The 23,437-nt window shown below is 45.3% G+C and overlaps 1 protein-coding gene across 4 annotated transcripts in view; it reads right to left on the reverse strand.

Annotated features, from left to right (window-relative positions):
• klhl4 (kelch-like family member 4) overlaps positions 1–23,437 on the reverse strand; it is a 57,084-nt gene that overhangs the window by 26,592 nt on the left and 7,055 nt on the right. For 2 of the 4 annotated variants that reach the window (XM_056286010.1, XM_056286088.1), the window contains exons 2-6: positions 22,718–23,200; positions 6,893–7,060; positions 5,472–5,608; positions 4,085–4,281; positions 803–1,015 (exon numbers count right to left, since the gene is read on the reverse strand). In XM_056286010.1, coding sequence (XP_056141985.1) covers positions 803–1,015; positions 4,085–4,281; positions 5,472–5,608; positions 6,893–7,060; positions 22,718–23,196 — 1,194 coding nt within the window. In that variant the 5' untranslated portion in view covers positions 23,197–23,200. Of the gene's footprint in view, positions 1–802; positions 1,016–3,142; positions 3,248–4,084; positions 4,282–5,471; positions 5,609–6,892; positions 7,061–22,717; positions 23,201–23,437 lie in introns of those variants that run through there. The other 2 variants (XM_056286245.1, XM_056286167.1) reach the window with 2 other exon arrangements.

Consider the following 23,437-nt stretch of genomic DNA (forward strand, 5'->3'; position numbering starts at 1 on the left):
AAAAAAAGGGGGGGGGAAGAATTGCCCAAGCCATTGCAACAAAAAAAAAAGAAAGAAAGAAAGAAAAAAGAAAAAAAAGCTTGTTTACTTTTTTTTAATTTTTTCACATCTTGTCACGTTTGTTCTTGAAAAGAAAATCACCATAACTGTTATCGCCATAGTGAATTAATGGCTGTGTTTTCGCCTTTTGTTCATAAATTGCATAGTATAATTGGTAATTGCGTAAACAAGTTAATTTAAACAACAATGCTTCCAAGAAGTAATCTGCCAGAACAAACGTTTTCATTAACAGTAAAAAGAGATCAATTTGCATACTCTGGAACAATCTGAGCTCTGACATGCATCGGACACGTCATGTTTGGGCTGCAGTCTTCAAAAACAGTGCAAACAAGCGAGCGAACTGAATACAGCTACACATCTACACCGAGACAGAGGAGACACAGCCCGCATGGCAAGCTAGAACGTTCTTGCAGTCTGATCACATAGATGACATTCTGCAGAATGAGATCAATGTGAGCAAACACAAAATTCGTCTTGCTTGCCTGGCTGGAGCAGACAATCTCGCAGAGTGAAAAATGTCCTAACTGTGATGAATGTCAAAATGTGAACAAAGTCAGTGGTGTCAAAATAGTGGCTGAAAGGGGATTCTATACCCCATCAAGTGCCTTTAAGCAAGGCACTTGTTTGAAACCGCTAATTAGCCCAGTACAGTTTTTCAACAGACAGTAAGACATTTTTTTTCTTTGTAAAGTGAGTGCTTCCAGATGAGAATGTTGCAACCCTATGATTATTTTGTCCTTACCTGCGGGGGCAGAAGAGGCAGGCGGATGTTGGCCAGAAGCACCCCAAGGTCCTGCTGCCGCTGTTGGACGTCGTATCTCACCCACATCATCAGAGCCTGGAAGATGGTCTCCTCATCAGGTACGTTGATGTCATCACTGGAGAGTAGTTTGACAATCTCTGCCGTGGGGAGAAGGAGGAACTCCTGGTTCTGTATGACCTCTAGGAAGTGTTCCTGGAACAGACAGAGGAGAAATGGAGGAAGTAGATAATCATCAGTCATTAGCAGGGGGGCACACAAGTCAGTAAGTGTGTTTCTGTGATCATGTTTGTGTGCGTGCGGGTGTGCATGTGTCTTTATGCCCTCCAAAAGCTCTTGATGTGTCCACTGAGTAAAATAACTGCTTGCTGACAACTGAGCAATCCCCCAGCTTGTAACTTATAATGTATTCACTGTCCACTCAATTTAATGTACCATTCCAGCTTTTATTTATCAAAATTGAGCTGTGTATTTAAAACTTCATTTGTGAAAAATCGTTTTGGTGTGACACTTTCTCCAAAAGGAATTGCCATCAAGCATTTTTACACCACGTCTGTATCGGCTTCCACGACATTTGTTATTACTCACCATTTCTGAAGTGCTTTCATTGAAAATGTAAATGATCAGAATTGAGCTAGGAAGTGAAATATTCAAGTGGGAGCACAAATTGGATCTGTAGACCTCAGCGGTGAGTGTGTGGTTGGCAGCTGGTAATGATTCACTTTCATGCCAACAGTGAAACGCTATGGCGGGTGTTACTCTTGCATCAGAGGGTAGCGGCTTAAATCAGGTGCCAGTTGGTCTTTTTGGTTAATGGCTTTGTGAAGCAAACACAACAGCAGAGATTAATTCAGGCCACTTCTTGGAGGCTTCACGTACGCTTGGCTCTGAAATCCAACGTTCCTGGAGCGTGATCAGGTTCCCCATTCAAAATTATTGATCAGTGCCCATAGCAAAGTGCTCTCCATTAGAAACAAGCTAAATCAAATGGGATTCTTATCTACTTCAGTTGGGTCAGTGGATCAATACAGAACTATTGTGTAATGAGCAACACAGTCGAAAATCTGTAGAGGCTGCAAATATAACACTGTCAAATGTATATCTTTAAGTTTATATCTTTATGTGTTAAACGCAGATTTTAATTAATGACGGTAATCTACATCACGCAGTTAGCCCGGTGGCGTGCTATGTTTCGATGAAACGTCAAGCCAGCACAACCATCGCACTAATATAATACCCGGCCAAGGGTTTAGACTGGAACCATTCTTTATGAAATGCTTTCCTAAAGATTGATCCACCATTTACTAGCCAAAAGTCCAGGCACTATTACAGCTCTGTGCGGCCACCTCCTCAAGGACATTGTCACGGGGCAGATCCATTAGAGTTGGTGCTGTAACACGGGGGTGTAAAACACTCCGCTCTTCCCTTCTTTTTATACCCAATATTAAAGCACATAAAAGACATGAGGAGAAATCTTTCACCCGAATAGTGCCCCGCATCCCCTTTCAGTGAGGCCGCTGAGCGTTATTTATTACGCGGCCAGAAGGCCTCCGACAAATCAAGCGCCTGCTGTAGTGCCGCTGTGTTAACAATTAAGAAAAACAAGCAAGTTATTGATCATCAATATGTAATAAATTACAGTGGCTGGAGCAGATCTATCACAAGAGCGGGCTTTAAGAGCTTACCACAACAGCTCTGATGAAATGAGGGACACCCATTGATCTGCTGTGGAATTACTGAGGGAGACGTGGCAGTGTAGCATCCAAACGTTGTTCTGCACTGATTATTTGCAATTATATTCCTGAAGGAGTGACACCAAAACTAAATACATTTACTCAAACCCCTCTCATTACAGAACCATGTTAAAAGTAAGTGCTCTCAGATACCGGCAAGCTCACTGCTCAGTTAGCCACTTGGAAAACAAGATAAATGTGCGGTGAATGTGATATATTTAATATATGCAAAACAGGGTAAATATAAAACAAGTTTTTTGAGGGTGAGAGAACTATTATTCAAAATACGAAGGCTGTGAGAGGCGCTTTTTTGTTGTTGTTATTTTGCTACAGTCCTTTTAAACCATAAAACTAAATTTTAGCCCACTGAGATACATGAAAAAACAACCTTCTCCAAAAGGAAAAGGATGTAAGAGGCGGCTCTCGGCTGCCGTGTTCAAGCAGGAAAACAAAAGCTTATCAAAACAGAACCTGCTCCCCTCAGAACCCAGAGGACGGGGCTCCAGGAAGTCCTGCGTTCTCTGTGTTCATTATTGAAGCGATTGAACAGGAAGTTGGCCCTCTCGTGCTGTTCGGTGATTAGATTAACCTCTTGGTGCTGAATGGGGCCTATGTAAACAGCCCGAGCAGATGTCCTTCAGGAGATAACGCCTGTCTCACGCTGTCACTTCTGCACCGCACAGCAAGATGTTATCTGGTAAATATATGTATGGATTTCAATCCCATTGCAAATATTTTTTTGGCACAGGAATATACAGGAATGGCATCCTCACAAGTCCGAAGGTTGTAATAACCAATGTGTTGCAATGCGGTATCGCATAGCGACAGCCATGTAACCAAATTAGATAAACCGAAAGCATGAAACCATTCAATTTCTATTCAAATGTGCACATCATGCATTCCTCTGCTGAAATCACGTTCCATAAATAACCATGACACCCAGGATGCAGTTCATCTCCACAGGTACATCACTATTCAAATTAACAGACCTCAAAGCAGAGGGTGGTCACAAACAATCCACTTCTTGTGTCTTTACTCAGACGTGGACCTTTGCTGCATTTTATGCGTAGCTTACTTCTGTATAACTGTCACTATTATAGGGTTGCAAAAGGAAAAAATTGGGGTTTTTTGCAACATATCTAAATGCTTCTTGGCTTTCTAAACAAGAACACACACCATGCTGTTTCTTTCCTTCAATAGCCTTGCAAAAATCAGGATTTATTATTTTGATCAACATTTGGATCTGCTCTCTACAAATCCTGACATTGTCTTGGCTAATGTGGAAGTTCATTTGGTTTGCTATATCGTAAGCTACCTTACATTTGGAAATGAAAATAGTCGCAATTAAATCAAACCATAAAAAGCGGTAGTGACAATATAGCTTTCATTACTACAGCCATCTTTGTGCTCCCCTGAAGTTGTTGATGAACACTGGAAGGTCACTTTGAGAATGCCATCCCTTATTGCAAATTATAAAAAAAATAATAGCCTGTCCATTATTATATGGTATAGGCTTTGACTCTTCTCCTACCATGGTGTAGTTGTGAGCCACGTTGAGCAGGTCCACACATCCCTGGGCATCCGCAAAGGAGCGTATCCCCAAACAGTTGGAGGGGTGAAGCTGTTTCATGAGGAAGTTGCAGCAAACCTGGATGACTTGTGATAGCTGGAGGAGGCAGGCTGCTGCCAACAAACTCTCAATGGTCTCCTCTTTCAGCTCCAAGACACCTGCAGTGATGAGAGAAGCAAGAAGAAATAGAAAAGTTTTTGTTTTTTTTTTACATAAGAGGTGAGTGTGATCACAAAAGTGTGCAGGGAAAGAAAAAAAAATACGGTTTATGTTTTACCGCAGAAGGTTCCAAGTACGAAAACAGCTTTATCTTATGAAAGAAGTCACTAAATTGACAGGAGATCAGTTAAAATTATTTTGCTGGCCCACAAGTTTCTAGACTTCTTTCTGTATATTTAGCTTGCAAACATTAGCTTACAAAAGCTTCATGAGGTGAACTTATTTGGAACAAAACAGGAATGGTGATGAGGCCACAGCTTGTCAACAATCTGATATTCAGAAATAACCAACCACTTCCTGCTTTAACTGGCCAATCAGAATCGAGAACTCAACATAGCGTTGTTATAATGAACCATACAGTCAGTGTGTTATCAAATGTGACTTTGTCTTAAGACAAACTGACCAGATTTTTGGGGCTAAAACTGGAGGCGTTTGTAGTAAACCTCCACCCCACCGCCAAAGTAAACCCCCACATATACATCCATCACTGCTGACCATTTCTCTGAGGCTTCATCTTCAGTTACAGGTCAAATTAATGAGAATTTTCTACCTGCAGTTTGTCATAAAGACAACTTTTTTTCTTTCTTTTTTTATACAGCCATTGCTCATCTTGGCAGCATTGACCTTGTGAGATTTTAACGTTAGGGGGTGTGCGCCAAAATTGAGTCATTCTTACAGTGGCTTTCACGTAATTTTAAATCAGAATGAACAAATTGGACTGTTAATGTCCAAGTCCGTCCAAGCGGGCTATCCAGAGACATTTGCCGGGACAGCGCCAATGACATCTGGAGCCAATCCAGATTGCGAACGTCTGGTCATTTTAAGCCCTTGGGCTCGAGAGGGACACAAGGCCTCAGAAGGAATTTCTTTTTCATCTTAGCAAGAAATATAATGGAATAATAGAGTGGCAGACATACAGTAGTCCACAGAAGTGATGGATGAGATGGATAGTATGATCCTAAAATACTCAATGGACTATGCCGTAAAATGAGCAGGTATCGTCCTGAGGTTATTCTTGATCCCACCTCGCCGTGATATACTCCTTTATTGATCCATTTTAATCATGCTTGGAGAATGGAAATCCTATAACAACTTACAAGAGCCAGTGAATGGGTTTATGAGCACTTACCAGTGTAGGCAAAATTAACCAATGATCTGAGGGCCTCAGGATCGACTCCCTCCATCTTGATCTCTTCCTGTTTCGCTTCCCTCACATCGTTGGTGAACATAGCAGCAAAGTAGTCTGACACGGCACTGAGGACCAATCTGCCAACATCAGAGTACAATACATTAATGTTTTTGTGCGCTTATCTAAACGTCTGTCAAAGCTATTGTTTTCTCTGTACACCACTGATTTGGGGTATTTCCTAAAGCGATCCTGAGGTTGTGTTTCATGTCTTCAAACACGGTTTAGTTCCACTGAAAATGGGAAGCATTGCCAAAAACTTAAAATGTACAATGTCGCAGTATGCTCTCGGGGTAATAATTACTTGTATTCCTTTTTCAATATTAATTTAATGTGTTTGGATGGTTTCACAAAATGTTGGGCGGCTGTTAAAGCTTTGGCCGCCAAACAGCTTCTCTTCTCCTTTCTGCATGACTTCATCCAATTTGTCAATCTGTACGATGTATTAAATTATTCCACAACAACAATATTATGTGTCTAATCACTACAAGTCATAGTTCTAATTGTGTTTGTGGATTTGTCTGATTCATATGACATGTTGGTTAATTCATGAGAGCAAGGGGTGATCTGACGCTATTACAAGGAAATGGGTTTGCTCAGGTTAAAGTTTACAGGAAGACACAGGGTCTGCTTGTCATGCCGACGAACAAAATATTACCATAATACGGCAGCTATCAATGAATTTAATTATTGAGTAATTTGCGTATGGCAATTTTAGCGCAACCATGTCAGAGAGGCCTCCTGTGGCCCTCCTTTAGTGGACTGCAATAACCCATCCTGCTAGGTCAAGGTAGGTCAGTAATTCATTTTTGCCCCATGGCCAAGCTGCCCATTCCTCGTTTCACGGCTCTATTGGAAAAGACAAGTGAAAAGACACGCTAGCAAGCACACACATGTGCAAAACACTTCAGCATTCAAGGGCTGTTCAATCAACCATCTAACCATGGGGGTGGATAACCAAACATTGGCATCCCAGTGCACTGAAGAGTGTCACATATGCCCTGTATCTCATATACTATAGTGTGGAGCCATAAAAGGGCAGATGGAAATTTGGATCAAAGTGGGGCAAGCAGATATAAACCAGCTAACCCTGGATCGCATGAGTAAAAATGAAATAATAATTACAATCTTGTTTAGCCAGTTGAGATTACTCGTCGAGTTTTCCTCGGATAGATCCAAGAAACACAACTCCAACTGGGATGTGCACCATGAGCATGCACCGTTCCATCCCACTGCACCATAAGCATGGTGCAATGGGGCGCCCATAACGACAGCTTGACGAAGGTAATCCAAATGAGTCTCTTTTGGTTAATGCAGATGCAGGTGTGACTAATCAAAGCAGACAGTCACACGCACACACCAACCTGTGAGCCGGTATCTTATGATCTCCTGCTATCAAGAGGACGTCACACAGCTGCTTGTGTTGGAGGTACGTCTCCATCTTACGGAAAGTCTGTTCTGCATGATTTGTGGCTTGGAAGAACTCATCGGAGCAGTTGGTACTCATTCTGGAGTAGGTGCTGAGAGTCAACCTGTGAGATGGGAAGAGAGGGTTTAATGTGACTAAACTAGTGAACTGAATTTGTGTGCATATGTTTATGTTTTTTTGCATCAGCTGTTGTCCGATAAAGACGGTAAGAAAAACCAAAACACGCTTATTTTAATGGCGAGAGTGCAGTGCTTATCCGCATTACGTTGGATCTCTTAACATTTAAATATTTTAGTTGGTCTTGTTGGAGTATTTTTTTGTAGTGAATGTGTAGCCACAAGACTGCATAACACACAAGGTTTTATCAAAATAGGCCTAAGGGTATGAGCTATAAGGTGGAAGCATTTACTTCATTTCTTGGTCAAATTTTCATCGTGGACAATCGTAACAATAACTGTAGCAGCAAAACAACAGGAGAATTTTCATTTACAGCCGCCAGTTAATCAATTTCTCCCAGCATTGCTCCTCCATTTTCATACACCACGGTGATTATGACATTACAAAAAAAAGGTGGGCTGTATTCACCATGATAAGGAACAAATTATGAAGGACAAAATGGGGTCGTATTAGGACACATGGCGCTCCTCCATCTTCCACTCCCTGCAGTGTGTCTGCATCATTCTTGCCACTCTAAACTGAAATTAAAACTGTTGCAGACTACACTCCATACATAAGTGGGTAGATAAGTATTGCAGTCCAGTGGGACAAGCCATGCCTTAATCTGGACAATGCAACCTTCCAAACAGAGCTTTTGTGCCGTGGAGTATTGTGTTTGTGTATGTGAAAGGGCATGTGCAAAGTTGTTTATGCATGTGTGTGTGCGCGCGCACATCTGTCTGTGTGTGCACATCTGTCTGTGTGTGTGCAAGTCTGTGTACAAGTCATTGAAAGAGAGGGACTCTGAATGCAAGCAAGCCTCTTCTTGAAAGTATTGTGGCAATTCTGAATCCCTCTCCCTACAGGCTGCCAGATTACACGCTGTTTTACAGGCATCCAAGTAATCCTCCAGACTCATGGCAAAATAATGCAAGCCAGTCACTTTGGTGTCCTTCACAGTGCAAATCCACTCATTGACATTTAGGGTTGTTTGTTGGACTGCATAAACACGCCCGCGCTGTCTCTCCTGGGGAATTAACTGGCATCTAATGCCCCTTCTGCAGTGTAAAGATTGATAGTCTACAAAGTTTTTCTGGAGAGGGGTTGTATGATGAAAGCCGAAAAAGAAATGTCACCACTATTTAAAGTCTAGCTTTATGTCCTCCGTCTTTGCCACTCACGCGTTGATTTAACAGCGGCGGCGGCTAAGGTTGTACAGTTTGATGTCAACACGAATTAATTCAGCCGTCTGCAAATGTAGTCCGTGGCGGTGCAGAGTATACATGTTCTGAGAGGGCACTGACATTGAACGTGCACGCCCGTGTGATGAATTCAGAATATCAAACTGAAGGAGAGAAAGGGGAGGTGGTGCTTACTGATGTCCTGATTAACACACTATCATAAAGTTTTTAGCAGAGTTCGTGACTTTCTCTTCCTTGATTACCAAGAGCAATGACATTTCCCCACTGGGACTTGTTTATGTAGCTCTGTGGTCACTGCCAGACCCGATAGTAAAGTCTTTATTGGTAAGAGGAGCTTTATGCTAAATACGAGAATAATTTATAACCTTGTCATGATCATTCCCCGCTGACTCCGGAGTCTGGGAGAGGAACACCAAACGAGACTGAATAAGCAATGCGGCTGTAAAACGGAGATGCATTACCTTTGTATTGGCTCCAAGGCATGCCGTAAGGATTTTTCATGCCTACCAATCTCTCCGACACTAATTGCTTTGGTATCACATTCTGGGGAGCTGTAAATTTCTCTAAGGTGTTTATTTTCTTTTCAGTGGTGGGTGGTGTAGTTGGTGGTATGGCCCAGTTTTATTGAGGCTCTAAAACCCCTGGCACGCCTCACCCCAGAGAAAATGCTGCCTGGACAATACGTTACATCCTGTGAGCATTATCCCAATGTAGTTGAGAGAGAAGAATGAGCTGAAGGAGCCTGGAGACTTCTGCTGTAGTCAACAAGCTGTTTCAGAGTGTCCAACTTTACTTTATAGAATTAATCTGCAATACAACTTTTATACACTGCCCTCTACGGATATTATCTTATAAACACAGAGCTCCCACCCCTCCCAAACTACCCTATATAGTATAATATAGTATATGTATATATACATAAAGATTAAGATTCCTTAATATTTCACTCCTCATTTGTTGAGCACTTTTATCAACACCATTGAGTTTCCGAGAAAAAAAAATATATACTATATATATATCCCCTCTAGACAGATAGATAGATAGATAGATAGATAGATAGATAGATAGATAGATAGATAGATAGATAGATAGATAGATAGATAGATAGATAGATAGATATGACCCAAATCATCTTTGCGTTTTGTTTTGTTTTATAGAATAGACAGGTGTACGTTTCCACCCTTCTACACAGCATGTCCCTTTCCGTCTTGTCATCTGCTCTCCCTCTGTAAGACATCAAATCACAGCATCAGCTCTGAGATGGGAGAAGAGGCCTCATCCATCCATCACTCCTCCAGCCCTCTGACACTCAGTCACAACGTGGCTATGAAGCTGTCTGGAGCGCTCCTCTCCACAGTTACTGCAGATTTGTACATACTTTTCATTAGTTTTTACCTTCGTTTGGTTTTTAATTTTTGTTTGCAATTCCGTGTAGTTTCACTTAGTCTCCAGAGTGGGTTTGCTTATTTCATTTTAGTTTTTGTTTAAAAACGTTTCATTTTAGTTTGGTTTCTATTAGTTTCAGTATTAGATTTCTATTATTATGTGGAGGGTGTTTGTCAGGGGTAATGACACAATACAAACGCAACACTTTGTGCACCAATGTCTCCTCATGCGTGTTGTGTTGACAAATGTAACAAAGACTAAAACTAGACATTTTCTTTGTATTTTAAATTTAATTTAGGTTTTGCAAATACACAATATCGTTTCAGTTAGTTTTCTTTTTTCTACAGTCTACTTTGTATCTTTTCTTTGGTTAACTAGAATGTTTTTCCCCCCACACCTAGTTTTAGTTTTTAAGTTTACTTTTGGTTAACTATATAATAACCTTCCTCTACTCTCTCTATGCTGTTCATGTGAACATAACATGACATGAAAAGAAACATCCAGACCTGTCACATATCAAAAAAGTCCAGATATGAAATTCTCAATATTCACAACCTTGACTGACTCATGTTGCTTCCTGTCCTCTAAAGCGGTCTCCTGATCTCCGCTTGTTCACCGTTCCTCCCATCCTACCCTGCCCTCTGAGATGACCGGCCGGCTGCGCCATTTGAGAGGCGCCTTTGTCGGCCCAGATCCCTTGCCCAGCGGTAAAGGTCATGAGTCAGACGTGTTACTGAGAATCTAAGACTTATTCCAGCTAGCGTCGACTCCATCCCTCTTACAAGAGGGAGAACCGTGTCTGCCTGGGCCAAATGGGAAATGGCTCTTTCAGATTGGATTATAACAGCCTATTGTCCCCCAAGGCAGTTGAGCAGCTTGCTTGGGTGGAGGATCCAGCTTCCCAGACAAAGCCCCATGTACCATGTGCCAAGTCTATAAGCACCATGAGATCCTGCTGTCTCTGTGTTTTCACACCCGGTGTGCCGGCATTCAGATTTGTGCGAAGAGAAACGTATAAATTTATTTGAAAATCACTGATCCCAGCAATGGGACTGAGACGATTGCTCTGCACATGAGCATGTCTTCCCCCCTTCACACTATCCTTACTCAGCAAGGCTGACTTCTGTCCCTGGCTATAGCAGGCATACCAAATCTTAAACTTTATCTTGACAGATAAAAAGCAGCTGTGCACAAGAAGTCTCGTGATGTATGAATTCCAACAACAAGGAGAATATTGCTACCGGCCTCAAAAGGGAAGTGGCACCTGAGCAAACATATGGAAGCCCGACACATGCTGATGTGTAGAATGTTCTGGTTTTAGTTAAACAGGTCAAATCAGATATGACGGGTAAGTATTTATGAGAAAGGTCTATTAATCGAAATAAACAAATCTTCATCTTTTGGTTTGTTCCCTGTTTCTTAGGGGGTTATGGGACTGTTAAATGTTTGTGTTCGGATTGTTATAGTTTATGTGTTCAAATGTTTGGTTCGTGTTGGGATGTATTGTTTGTTTGGGGGTTGACTCGGACAGGGTAAATGACTATGTTACTGACTAATGGACCGTGACTAAAATTACTGTGTTCGATAACGACCTTGTTAGGGGAAGCCATTGTCCAGTAATCATGGGGAGGGACAGAATAAACAGCACTCCCGGGGTTGTGCGGCGTATGGGACACGAAAGTTGCGAATAAGAGATCTCTACCACTCTATTCTTCCACGTCGGCTTGCCACATTGGTGCAAGATGTGGGATTGAGCGAAAAAATGGAGAGGGAGATTCAATTCAGAGACTGGAGCAGGACATCAAGCAAACCCTTTGGTGTTGGAAAACCTGGCATAGCACAAGATGGAGCCCACCAGATACCAAAAGGTTTTCCAGCCCAACCTGATGGCTCCAGTGCTCCGCGGCTCCACCGCCCCCTGGAGGTCAGGAGGACCTGCACTGGGAACGCACGCTGTCTGCCGCTGCCAATCACCCCCTGAAGGCAAGGAGGACCAGTGCTGGAGAGAAGCTTCCTGCCACTGTTGATCACCACCGGGAGGACCAGCGCCAAAGCGCAGCTTCCCACCACCTTTGATTGCCCCTGGGAGGCCAGGAGGACAAGCACCAGACAGCAGCTTCTCGCCATCGTCGATAGCCCCCTGGAGGCCGGCAAGCCAGACGCCACTCAGAGCCCCGGTGCACCATTGGAGTACCGCTGCTGCCAGCTGCAGGAGCAGAGCCAGATGACGCCAATGGCGGCAGCCGTCCAGACCACCAGCAACAAGGAGAGGTTGTTCCCATTGACAACACAGCAGCAGGAGGCAGACGTGGCCCTTGTGCTGGTGAAGGGCTGGCTGGAGACAGGGTGGCACCCTGAAGGAATGGGGGGGTGTCAATGCTGGGGCCCGAGGTGGGGGCCTACCACTCGCAGTGGGCAACTTTGAGCTCCATGGAATACCGGAGGTGGCAAGCTCCCAGACAAGGGAGTGACACCTTGCAGCTACTGGTGACCCGTCAGCTCCGTCCCCAAGTTCTCCAGATGGTCCATGGTTCAGTGGGGGTGGGCACTATGGGAATGCCAAGACCCTCCACCGCCTCCAGGGGCAGTTCTACTGGCCTGGCTGTTGACGCGACGTGGAGCTGCACGCACACTGCTGCAACTCCTGCAACCACCAGGCTCGGGCCAGCTCCTGAGTGTGGCGGAAGAGGGCCTATGGCACACGGTGCTTTGGGCAGCCTGTTTGCCGGCACACGGTACTTTGGGGGGCCTGTTCGCCAGCAACGGCCCCCTGGATATTTGAGGGGCTGTGTCTTGGGTGATGGAGTCATTGGAAACGACTGACCCCTCAGGTGGGGGCTATGTAGCGACTACTGGCCTGGCTGTTGACGCGACGTGGTTCTACTGGCCTGGCTGTCGATGCGACATGGAGCTGCACGAGCCCTACTGCAACTCCTGCACCCACCGGGTTCGGACTGGCTCCACAGTGCGGTGGAAGAGGGCCTATGGAACACGGTGCTTTGGACAGCCTGTTCACCGGCACACGGTACTTTGGGCGGCCCGGCCGCCAGCGACGGCCCCTGGACATTTGAGGGACTATGTCTTGGGTGATGGGGTCATCGGAGACGACTGACCCCTCAGGTGGTTGGCTATGTAGCGACCGGGGGAGGCAGTCACTCCAACTGTCAAGTCAATTTTTTTTTTTTTTTTGTATAGCCCAATATCACAAATTACAAATTTGCCTCAGTGGGCTTTACAGCAACACAACATCCTGACCTTAGACTCTCGCATCAGATAAGGAAGAACTCCCTAAAAAACCGTCAACTATACACTGGGGAAGCGCAACGGATTAAGGAACTTTTTTTTCCTCCCCAATTGTATCCGGCCAATTACCCCACTCTTCCGAGCTGTCCCGGTCGCTGCTCCAACCCCTCTGCCGATCCAGGGAGGGCTGCAGACTACCACATGTCTCCTCCAATACACGTGGAGTCGCCAGCCGCTTATTTTCACCTGACAGTGAGGAGTTTCACCAGGAGGATGTAGCACGTGGAAGGATCACGCTATTCACCCTAGTTCTCCCTTCCCCCGAACAAGCGCCCCAACCGACCAGAGGAGGCGCTAGTGCAGCGACCAGGGCACATACCCATATCTGGCTTCCCTCCCGCAGGCACGGCCAACTGTGTCTGTTGGGACTTCCGAACGCGGGGATTCGAACCGGCGATCCCCGTGTTGGTAGGCAACGGAATAGACCGCCACGCTACCCGGACGCCGGATTATGGGACTGTTAAACGTTCGTGTTCGGATTGTTATAACTTTATGTGTTCAAATGTTTGGTTCATGTTAGAATGAAAATGAAATTTGTTTGTTTGGGGGTTGACTCGGACTGGGTAGACGACTGTTACTGCCTGACTTACGGTAGGACCGCGACTAAGATTACCGTGTTCGACGACGACCTTGTTAGGGGAAGCCATTGTTCGGCAACCATGGGGAGGGCTGGAGTAAATAGCGCTCCCGGGGGTCGTGCGGTGTATGGGACACGATAGTTGCGAATAAGAGATCTCTCCCTCTTTCCGTTCTTCCACGCCGGCTCGCCACAATACCAACCAGCGATCCGAAACATCAAAACAATGCTTCCCGAACACGCCGACGTTCTGGTTCTACAACTTAACAACCACAGCTAAACCATCATGCCACGTAATGGCTAATTTCTTAGCATACTTTGCTAGTAACACCGTTAGCTAGCTAGCTAGCATACTGAAATTAGTGCCTTAGCTCACTGAACACATTTTTACCGCGATTCGCTTCGCTAAACAGTTTCTACAACAAAATTAGTTAAATTAGTCTACGCGTTGGATAACGTGTGAATGATTATATGCGAGTTTCACATTTTACGAACCTGAGCAAACAAAGGAAGCCCGACACATGCAGACACGTAGAACGTTCTGGCGGTCACTCGCAAATCCTTCCTACTTAACCGGAACCAGAGACCTTCTGTGGGCGTAGGTCGCCATCTACAGGACTAACTGTGTAATGGCCCCTAAACTAGACCGCGGATCTAATCAGCGAATAGTGAAAACGAACGTGGTAAGCAAATAAACATGAATTAAAGGAAAATACAAAATGAAATAGAGGGGTGTCTGTCTTTATAACCCAACATTTTCCGGTCCTCTACACCAGTGGTTCTCAACCTTTTTGGGGTCCTGGACCCCCTGCGTATTTTTGATCTACCCTGAGGACCCCTCCACCTGATCTTGGGGGAGGGGGGGTTGCAATTTGATAGAAACAGTAGAAACTGCATTTTAAATTGCATTATAGCATTTATTCACTCTTTGGGGCAAAAATAAGAGCTTTCAGTTGTAACTTAGATATAGTTAACAAAACAGAATTCTTATGCAGTAACTTTCAGATATATGTAACAAAACAGAATATGTATTCAGTAACTTTTAACAATGCAGAGCGAGATCTCTTATTAAAATACAATAAATTACACTTGTGAAACAGATGTAATTAGAGAAAAAAGTCCTGTTACCCTTAGGTAGATAAAGGTCTCAGTCACATTTGAGTAAAATAATCCTATTTCTATAAATGTCGTAGGATCTTTTTTTAAAGATATTTTATTTTCACGGACCCTTGCAATTACACCACGGACCACTAGGGGTCCGCGGACCCCCGGTTGAGAAACACTGCTCTACACTATCAAGTTTTAAAAAATGGCCAAAAGGACCCCGGTGATAGAAAAGTGCAGTACAAAAATAAATAAAAAATCCTGCAGCTATTAGCAGGGATGAAATAATGCCTTCCTATATCTTTATCCCTCTGCTATAACCAGACCCCACACGTGGGTTGGAAGCACTGAGGTTATGAAGCTATGTCAGCACAATTTCACCAACTAGCCTCGCTAGTGCGCAGCATCTCCTGTGAAATATTGATTTACACGCTGAATATTGAATGCTATGTCAAGTGGGGTTGAATCTTGGTGGGCAAAAACGTAAAATCATCAGTCAAAACATCTGTAAAATTGATGGTTTTATAATGGGATTCTCTGTCGTTGATTTACTGGGGTCAGCAGGGCTCCCTCGTTCACTTTGTGGTGATATTGCAAGCAGATATTAATGTGCTTCGAAAATAAATAGCATGCAGGGTTGGGGTTTTTTTTGTTGTTTTTTTGCTCTTGCTAAAATCGCAGCCTATTGCAATGTGTAGTGTGCCGGAAAAGACAGCGAGGTTGTATTTGCAGTGGTAAGGTACATTTTAAAGTCCTGGTTGAGATTTTGTTCTCGCTCATAGATGAATCGTGATTCCACTGCTGAGATCGGCACTCTTAGGGCTGAGGAATTTGGTGGGAAATGTGTTGTGTGTGGGGGGGGGGGGTGTTAGAAAATGTGCAAGTGGTAGCAAAAAAAGCTCCTCGCAAGTTTGCTGGCGGCAGTTTGAAGCACAATGTGTGCGAGTGCGACCATCGCTGGGTTCCCCATAATTGGACGCCACCTGATATGGACCAGTCAAACAGATAAACACACGTGTTAATCGGTGGGCGGCGGATAAATAGGGTGCACTCTTACATCTGACCCCGCTTTCTACAAACTGACAGGCTAAAAGCACATACGGACTGCTAATGCATAGCTCTTGTCATCTTACTCTATAGCACAGATAGATGCTTCACACCGTTTCACATCAACGCAGATGCCTTGCGGTGGCACCCAGAGCATAGTGCTGACAAACGATCTCCATTTGCTCCGTTTCACATGACTGATTGTGATGAGAACGGAGAAGGAGACACTACTGTTAATTGCAATGGGGTTTTTTTTCTTGAAAAATACTGTGGTGAATTCGGGGGACAACGCAACCACAGGAACTGCCGCGGCCGGGAAGCGAACCCGTATCGCCCGCACCGCAGGAGGCGTCGCTAACCGCTCGACTAAAGGACCAAATCCGCCAGCAAGCGGCCAGCGTGTCATCTTATCCATGCACGTTACAATATCAACCCCAAAGATTACAGATATGGTATAGATATTTGTATATACTGGAACATTTTCACCAGCGCACATCCCCGGAAAAATTAATCGCCTTGAGATCCAGTTTCTTCACATCAAGTTGGTTGGATTAGTAGTACAGAAGATCTGTGTGAGCAATGGAGAGTGGTTTTTGAGTATTTTCTCTCCAGTGCGGTGCTATTCTCTCTCTCTCTCTCTCTCTCTCTCTCTCTCTCTCTCTCTCTCTCTCTCTCTCTCTCTCTCTCTCTCTCTCTCTCTCTCTCTCTCTCTCTCTCTCTCTCTCTCTCTCTCTCTCACTATACGGGCACATTTTCAGCTCTATCACTGTTGACCAGGGCCCCGTGGTTCTCTTACAATTCAAATGACTGGGTGTGAGCGCCCGAGGACACTGATTAACTAAGCCGTGGCCCTCATTAATAGCACGCATGCAAAATTCATGGAAAGCTGTGTCAGGGATTATTTTCTTTGAATCCGGTCCGTTTGGAGAAAAAATGATTGATCCTCATTTGAGCAGAAACGAGTGTCCAGCCAATTATGCTGCTTTATCTCTTCTCAACATAGTTCAAATAAGCTGTTTTTCTTCTGCCGGAATACAAAGAGGGGGCCGCTAAGAACTGCTGTTTTGGTGGAGACCGGTGCAAAACGGCGCAAAACAGATTCGGCAAATGCTGGAAACCACAACAGCCTTCAGAATCAATTACATCTGATCGGAAGATCTCCTCGCCCGGGAGGATGCCGTCCTTCAGATTGCATAGGACGGGTGGGGGGGGGGCTGCTGGGTAATTTATTGCGTTTTAAGGTTGTCTCCATCCTAAGTGTCACGCGCAGACCGAGACCTCATAAGCCTCGCGGTGCTCCGAGGCGTCCGGTGAGAACGTCTGAATTACTGCCGCTGACAGGAGAGAAGGTGGTGGTATTTCTTTTCCGAGGCAGTGAAGGGGGAATTGAGATATCATTCAAACTAACAACCCACTGGATCAAGCCTCTGTTAGTGTTTATGTGCGCAGGGGTCAAGGTTTCCATTTCATTTAGGTTAACTTGCCGCCATATATCCTCTGCCACAGATGGGGAGAGGTTATCTGACTCACAGCCGTGAGGGCAGCACAATTATACGCTGTTGGTGTGGACTCGGAGCAAAGGCGGCCGCACTTGATTATTTCCATTTCAGTTTTTCCAGGTTTAGTGCCTTTTTTTTCGCCATTTCAGTGACGAGCTGTTTGGTAAATTGCTCGAAACACCAAGTGTGAAGCAGAGAAACATCAAGCCTCACGTGTCAACCGTTACTACGGTCAAATTTGTGCGCGCGCACCCATGGGATTTTTTTAGCCCTGAAATTTGTCTCACAGACTCAGTGTAGAGCCTGGGTGACCCCCGAGATTTACACACCGATTAGCTGACACTGATGTCTTTGCAGGCTTGGGCGGTTGCTCGTTGCAAGAGGTGAACAATCAGCGCTGTGACGCAATCGGCCTTCGAACGCACCCTCCGAAGGAGGCAGACCCTGAATTGGGACTAGATGTTAGGGGGTTGGAATTACAAATAAGTCTGTGAATGTTCTCATTAATCCAGGTCATGGTTATCCAAAGGAAGTGAATCAAGTGCAGCTGGACTTGCTATATATCCGTGAAGACGTTTCGCCTCTCATCCAAACTTACTATACTAGTGTAGCCGGTTATTTTCTTGCCCGGTGCGGGATTCGATACGGGGTGTGCTGCACCACAAGGCGACATCACTAACCGCTCGGCTAAAGGGTCAGACCCGTTAGCTAGGGACTAACGTGTCTTATTAGTAGTTTACACTAGCTTGGTCTAGTCAGAAAGGCACGAACTGAGGAAGCCTCTTGGATGAGAGGCGAAACGTCTTCACGGATATATACCAAGTCCAGTTGCACTTGATTCAACTCCTTTGGATAATTACAAATAACCATCATGCTTTGCTTCGACCTGTCAGACACTCTTGAGGGCTAAAAAATTCCATGGGTGTGCACGCGCAAATTTGCCCATAGTAACGAGTGATACATGAGGCAGCAGGTCCACTCACGTCGGCGTCGCCAGGTCATCTTGCCGGGGCTTAAGCCTCGAACGTTTTGAGTGTAGCCCCGAATATAATCTTAAATTTAAGCCCGACAAAAACAAAAACGTAACGTCTGTGAATGTCCGATAGTCTTTGTAAAATAACAGCCTGTCAAAATAAATGTAGGTCTCTAAACTAACTCCGCGTGGGCGTGCGCGCCCACCGCGCATGTGCAGGAGGGTCAGCGCAGAGTCACGTGACACAAGTTAAAGCGCGGAGAGACGAGCGGAGGAGAAATGGCGGGCCGTGCAGGAAAAAAACAAACTCAAGCCTTTTTGGGTTTCTCCAAAAGAGAAGGAAGGGTAAGAATCTAGCCTGTGTGTTAACTTGTCCTTTAGCAGGGTTAAATCGAATTTCCATATATTAACTAAAACAGTAATGACTCGTTCATATTAATTACTAACAAATGCTAATATTTTTAACATCCATCCATTATCCAAAGCGCTTATCCTGCTGTCAGGGTCGCGGGGATGCTGGAGCCTATCCCAGCACAATGCATGGTTAATCTGGGGAGTAAACAACACTTTTTGAGGTACATATTTGAATTTTTCAATGGTTAAGACACATACGTTGAATGTAAATAAGGTGCCAGAGTGCAGAAAAATTATCAAAATAGAGCTTGTTTATAAAAAAAAATTCCCGGGGGAAGGATTTCCCGGACCCCCCCCCCTAACAGAAGTCCGGGCTAAGCCCCGAATGTCCTCAAATCCTGGAAACGCCCCTGTCCACTTCTGAGACACTACACCAACCAAATGAACGCTAAGGACCACCATGGAAAATAGTTGTTGACTTTTTTGGTCATTTTGGATTAAGCTTTTGATATGCAGGAGTCTGTTTTTCTGAAATTATAATTAACATTTGTGTGTGTGTGTGTGAGAGAGAGAGAGAGAGAGAGAGAGAGAGAGAGAGAGTGAGTGAGTGAGTGAGTGAGTGAGTGAGTGAGTGAGTGAGTGAGTGAGTGAGTGATGTCGGCAAGTGCAAGAAGCTGCTGTGTAGTGGAGTCAAATTCCTCATGCATATAGGCACACTTGGCCACTGAAGTAGATTCTGATTCGGGTTCTGGTTCTGATTCTGATTAAACTGAACCATGCAGTAAAACCAGAGCACAGCTACCCTCTTAGTATTTCACAAAGTACACAATGCTGCAGCCAAAAATAATTGCTTTATATTTCATCCTCTGGTGGCTTTCACAATTAATGCTAACACTTAAACGTAGCAACATTCTGATTGGATAATATGATACTGTTGGAGTACTCTTCAAAAAGACTACGTTTGTGGCGTCCGGGTGGTGTGGCAGTCTATTTCCTTGCCTGCCAGCATGGGGATCGTCAGTTTGAATCCCCGTGTTACCGCTTGGTCAGGCGTCCCTGCAGACACAATTGGCCGTGTCTGCGGGTGGGAAGCCGGATGTGGGTATGTGTCCTGGTCACTGCACTAGCGCCTCCTCGGGTTTGTCGGGGCACCTGTTGGGGGGGGGGGGGGCTGGGGGGAATAGCATGATCCTCCCACACCCTATGCCCCCCTGGTGAAACTCTTCACTGTCAGGTGAAAAGAAGTGGGTGGCGACTCCACATGTATCGGAGGAGACATATGGTAGTCTGCAGCCCTCCCCGGATCGCCAGAGGGGATGGAGCAGTGACCGGGACGGCTCGGAGGAGTGGGGTAATTGGCCGGCATACTTTCTGCCTCTTTGGATGGGAAGAACTATTTTGATTTGACTTTTGCTGTCATACCAAAACAACAATTTATCGTTATGAAAACAGAGGCCAGGACCTAAACCAGCGACATAGTGGTGGATGGGATGGATTTATCCAAGAAATTGTATGCATGGAACCAGTCATCCAGCGGCCTAAATCCCCAAAATAAGAGACAAATATTCAGGCTACAGAAAATGGGCTAAAACGGGTATTTTTCACTCTCGGCAGCGCTCCTTTCTAGATATAGCCTGAGAGATGGTGACAAATTATGTGTCAAGGATTTATGATGTGAGACGTAATAGGGCCACCCAGCTGGTGGAGTAAATGAATGTGCATATCTCAATGACATCCACACATCTGCTTAGCCCACGATGAACATGCGAGCCGTGCTGAGGCACTCAGACACTGACCTGACACGCTGCTCAGTGCTCACCCTAGCAGATCCAAAGACACATAACTGTATTTACCAGAGGTACGTGCACCATTCATATTCACTACCTCATCCCGTGCCAGTCGCTGAATGAGCGACTGCGTCTTTGCCGAACACAAGCTTGATGGGAAAGTATCTTATAGAAATGCATTGCACTTATTGTGAAACCCCATTATGCCGCCATTCCTGCCACGCTTGGCTGATCTAATAAACGCTGTGCCACCGAATCTTAAGAGAAAAACCACCTCCCTGATTCAATAATTATGCAAAGCAGATGCTGACAGGGCAATCAATTCATTTTGGACGAAACGAGGGCGACATGGAGGCATCTGCCAATATGTGGAATCATTTATAGTCATTCGGAATAAAATATAAATTCCCGGAGAACATTTTTACATATTGATATAGTCTTGATTGGGTGAAACTGGCTGACAGGGAAGACGGGCCAAAAAAAAAAAAAAAGCCTGCAAGTCAAATTCCGCCATTGATTATAACATGGATATTCCAATAATTGAGCCGGGAGGGTTTTGCCATGGATCTCATGCAACGTGATCCAATGGAGAGGAGCCGGTTTAATAATTCAGCACGTTTGTCAGAATATGATGGCGGCGCTGTAATTTACATGGCCACTGTGAACTCGGGGACCCCCGAGAAGGAGGGAGTCACACGTTTTTTACTGTGGGGCGAATCTTTTATGCATGCACTTTTCTCACACGGGGACCCCTAAACGTGGACATCAGCCAATTATGCCCACGCGAAGCACGGAATTTGCAGCTGACTCCGAAACCGCTGCTTAATTTAGAATAATTTATGTTCTATCTGGGGCAGCCGGCCATCTACTCACTGTGACATTTATTCAATCCAAACCGACATGCCTTTGGCTGTGAGTGAAGAATACATACGGGCTAAAGATAGTGATCTGTTTAATCACGTTAGGATCTGGACAGAACTAAAAGGGACGGGTTGGCTGTCATTCGCCTTTGCCATTGCCCAGGTGCATAGAGCAGAAGCACCAATGGCTCTAACAGGAAGACTACAGGAGGACCAATCACCCCAGAATGCCACAGACTAGATAAAAGCAGATTCCTTCTTTTCATCCTGCTTTTAGTGATCTGCCACACATTACCCCCCCCCCATCCCCCAAACACACACACACACACACACGTCTCTAGCAACACAACACCTGTTTACTTCCTGGAATGAAGACACATGATCACATGAAAGGGCGGGGGGGGGGGACAACAACCAGGGAAACACATGCGAGGGGGATTGGGGGAAAAAATGTCTGCAAAGTAGATTGTAATATCGATGCTCGTATAAAGATTTCTGTGGAAATGAACTTAGAAACCCTGCAAATCTACCGGACTGTTGTCGCTGTTATGGTGGCTGCAGTGCCAATAATTAATGTGGTTGCCGTAGCTCCCCTGTCTCATCGCTTTCTGGGGCCAGTGCATGTTTTGCATGATGTAATCGCTTGCTCTCTCTCTCTCTCTCTCTCTCTCTCTCTCTCTCTCTCTCTCTCTCTCTCTCTCTCTCTCTCTCTCTCTCTCTCTCTCTCTCTCTCTCTCTCTCTCTCTCTCTCTCTCTCTCTCTCTCTCTCTCTCTCTCTCTCTCTCTCTCCCACCAGCCACTTCTAACTCCGTGGATGAATGCATTAGCATGCTGTGTAAAACTATACTCTGAGGAATCCCGCAAATATGCCTCCTGTGCATGTTATCTGCACCACAACACAGACGGGGATGCAGGGAAGACTTGGCTTTCCATCCAATGAATAATTAAGCGGGTGTTTTATTGGTTGGCCTGTCTTATCACACAGTGGATGTGTATTGTCCCCAGGTGAGTCATGGTGGGAGCTGCCTATGCTAGAGTTGATTTGCAGGGAAGCAACGACGCCTCATGTCGTCTTTGCTGAGAATAGTCATCAACTGCAGCAGCGGTACCAATGTTGATTACATTTGAAAAGATGTAAACGTGCGCTTTTTATTGTATTGGGGGATATTTCTATAATCTATAATCAATACTATGATTACAGATGACTTTGACGTCAACTAAGCATACGTATTTATCCGGCAGGACTGTGGTTATTATTCCTAAACATTAAAATGAATTCCTTCTTTTGATTACAGCGATGCTGCTTCAGGTTTCACGCTCTTTTTACCTCAGATGGGATATTTTACTGAAAAAAAACACAACATTCTCTACATTTACTATCATTTGATATGAGGCATGCTTTGGCTAGCATATGTTATACAATAGCCCTTAATTTTCCTTCTTTTTTTGCAAATTCAAGATGCACTGCTTTAGCTCTGGCCCCTTTGCTTAGCTAACACCATAAATTCATACCTTTCTCTATCTTCCACCTCTGCAGGGTCTTCAGTGCTGCCTTTCACGTTCTCCTGGCCACTGTTCGCATCCTCTTTCCTGGTGGCGCTGGGCGAGGAGCAGCTCTTGGGAGGCTCCTCACTCACCTGGAGACTTTGGATGGTGTTTTGCTGCTGATGCGGTGATTGATGACCCACTCTGACATAGACAGGTGTTGGCCCCGGCGTTGGGGCCAGGATGCTGTGGACAGGGCTGTTGTTCTTCCGGAGCCCTCCACCGAACCCCAAGCCTCCTCCGCCACCCCTGTCCCGCGAGTGACTCTTCAGCCGGCCCTGGACGGGTGTCCCTCTGCCATCCAGACCATCCTGCTGGATATAGCCTCCCATCCCGCCGCCGCTGTTCCCGCCGCCGGCCGAGCCCTGGGACGAATGGCCGAACCACCGCCAGCGGAGCCTGAGGATCTGCTTAACGTCAAAGTCCTTCTTCCCCGACACGGACATCCTCCTTTGGGTTTGGAGACGAAGGCAGAGGAATGTGGAGTCCCCAAAAACATGGAGGGGAGCAGAGGAGAGAAGAGCCTTGGTTTCAGTCCTCACTGACTACAACGTGCCTCCCCTCCTCCTTTATTGTCTCAGTACTATAACCACCACTCCTCCTCCCCCTCCTCCTCCTCCTCTTCCACCTCTCACTCCTCTGTTGTTCTCTTAGTGGAGGTGTAAGAGAGATCGGAAGAACAGTCCT

This window comes from Lampris incognitus, chromosome 1 (genome assembly GCF_029633865.1).
Source record: "Lampris incognitus isolate fLamInc1 chromosome 1, fLamInc1.hap2, whole genome shotgun sequence".
Taxonomy (NCBI): Eukaryota; Metazoa; Chordata; class Actinopteri; order Lampriformes; family Lampridae; genus Lampris; species Lampris incognitus.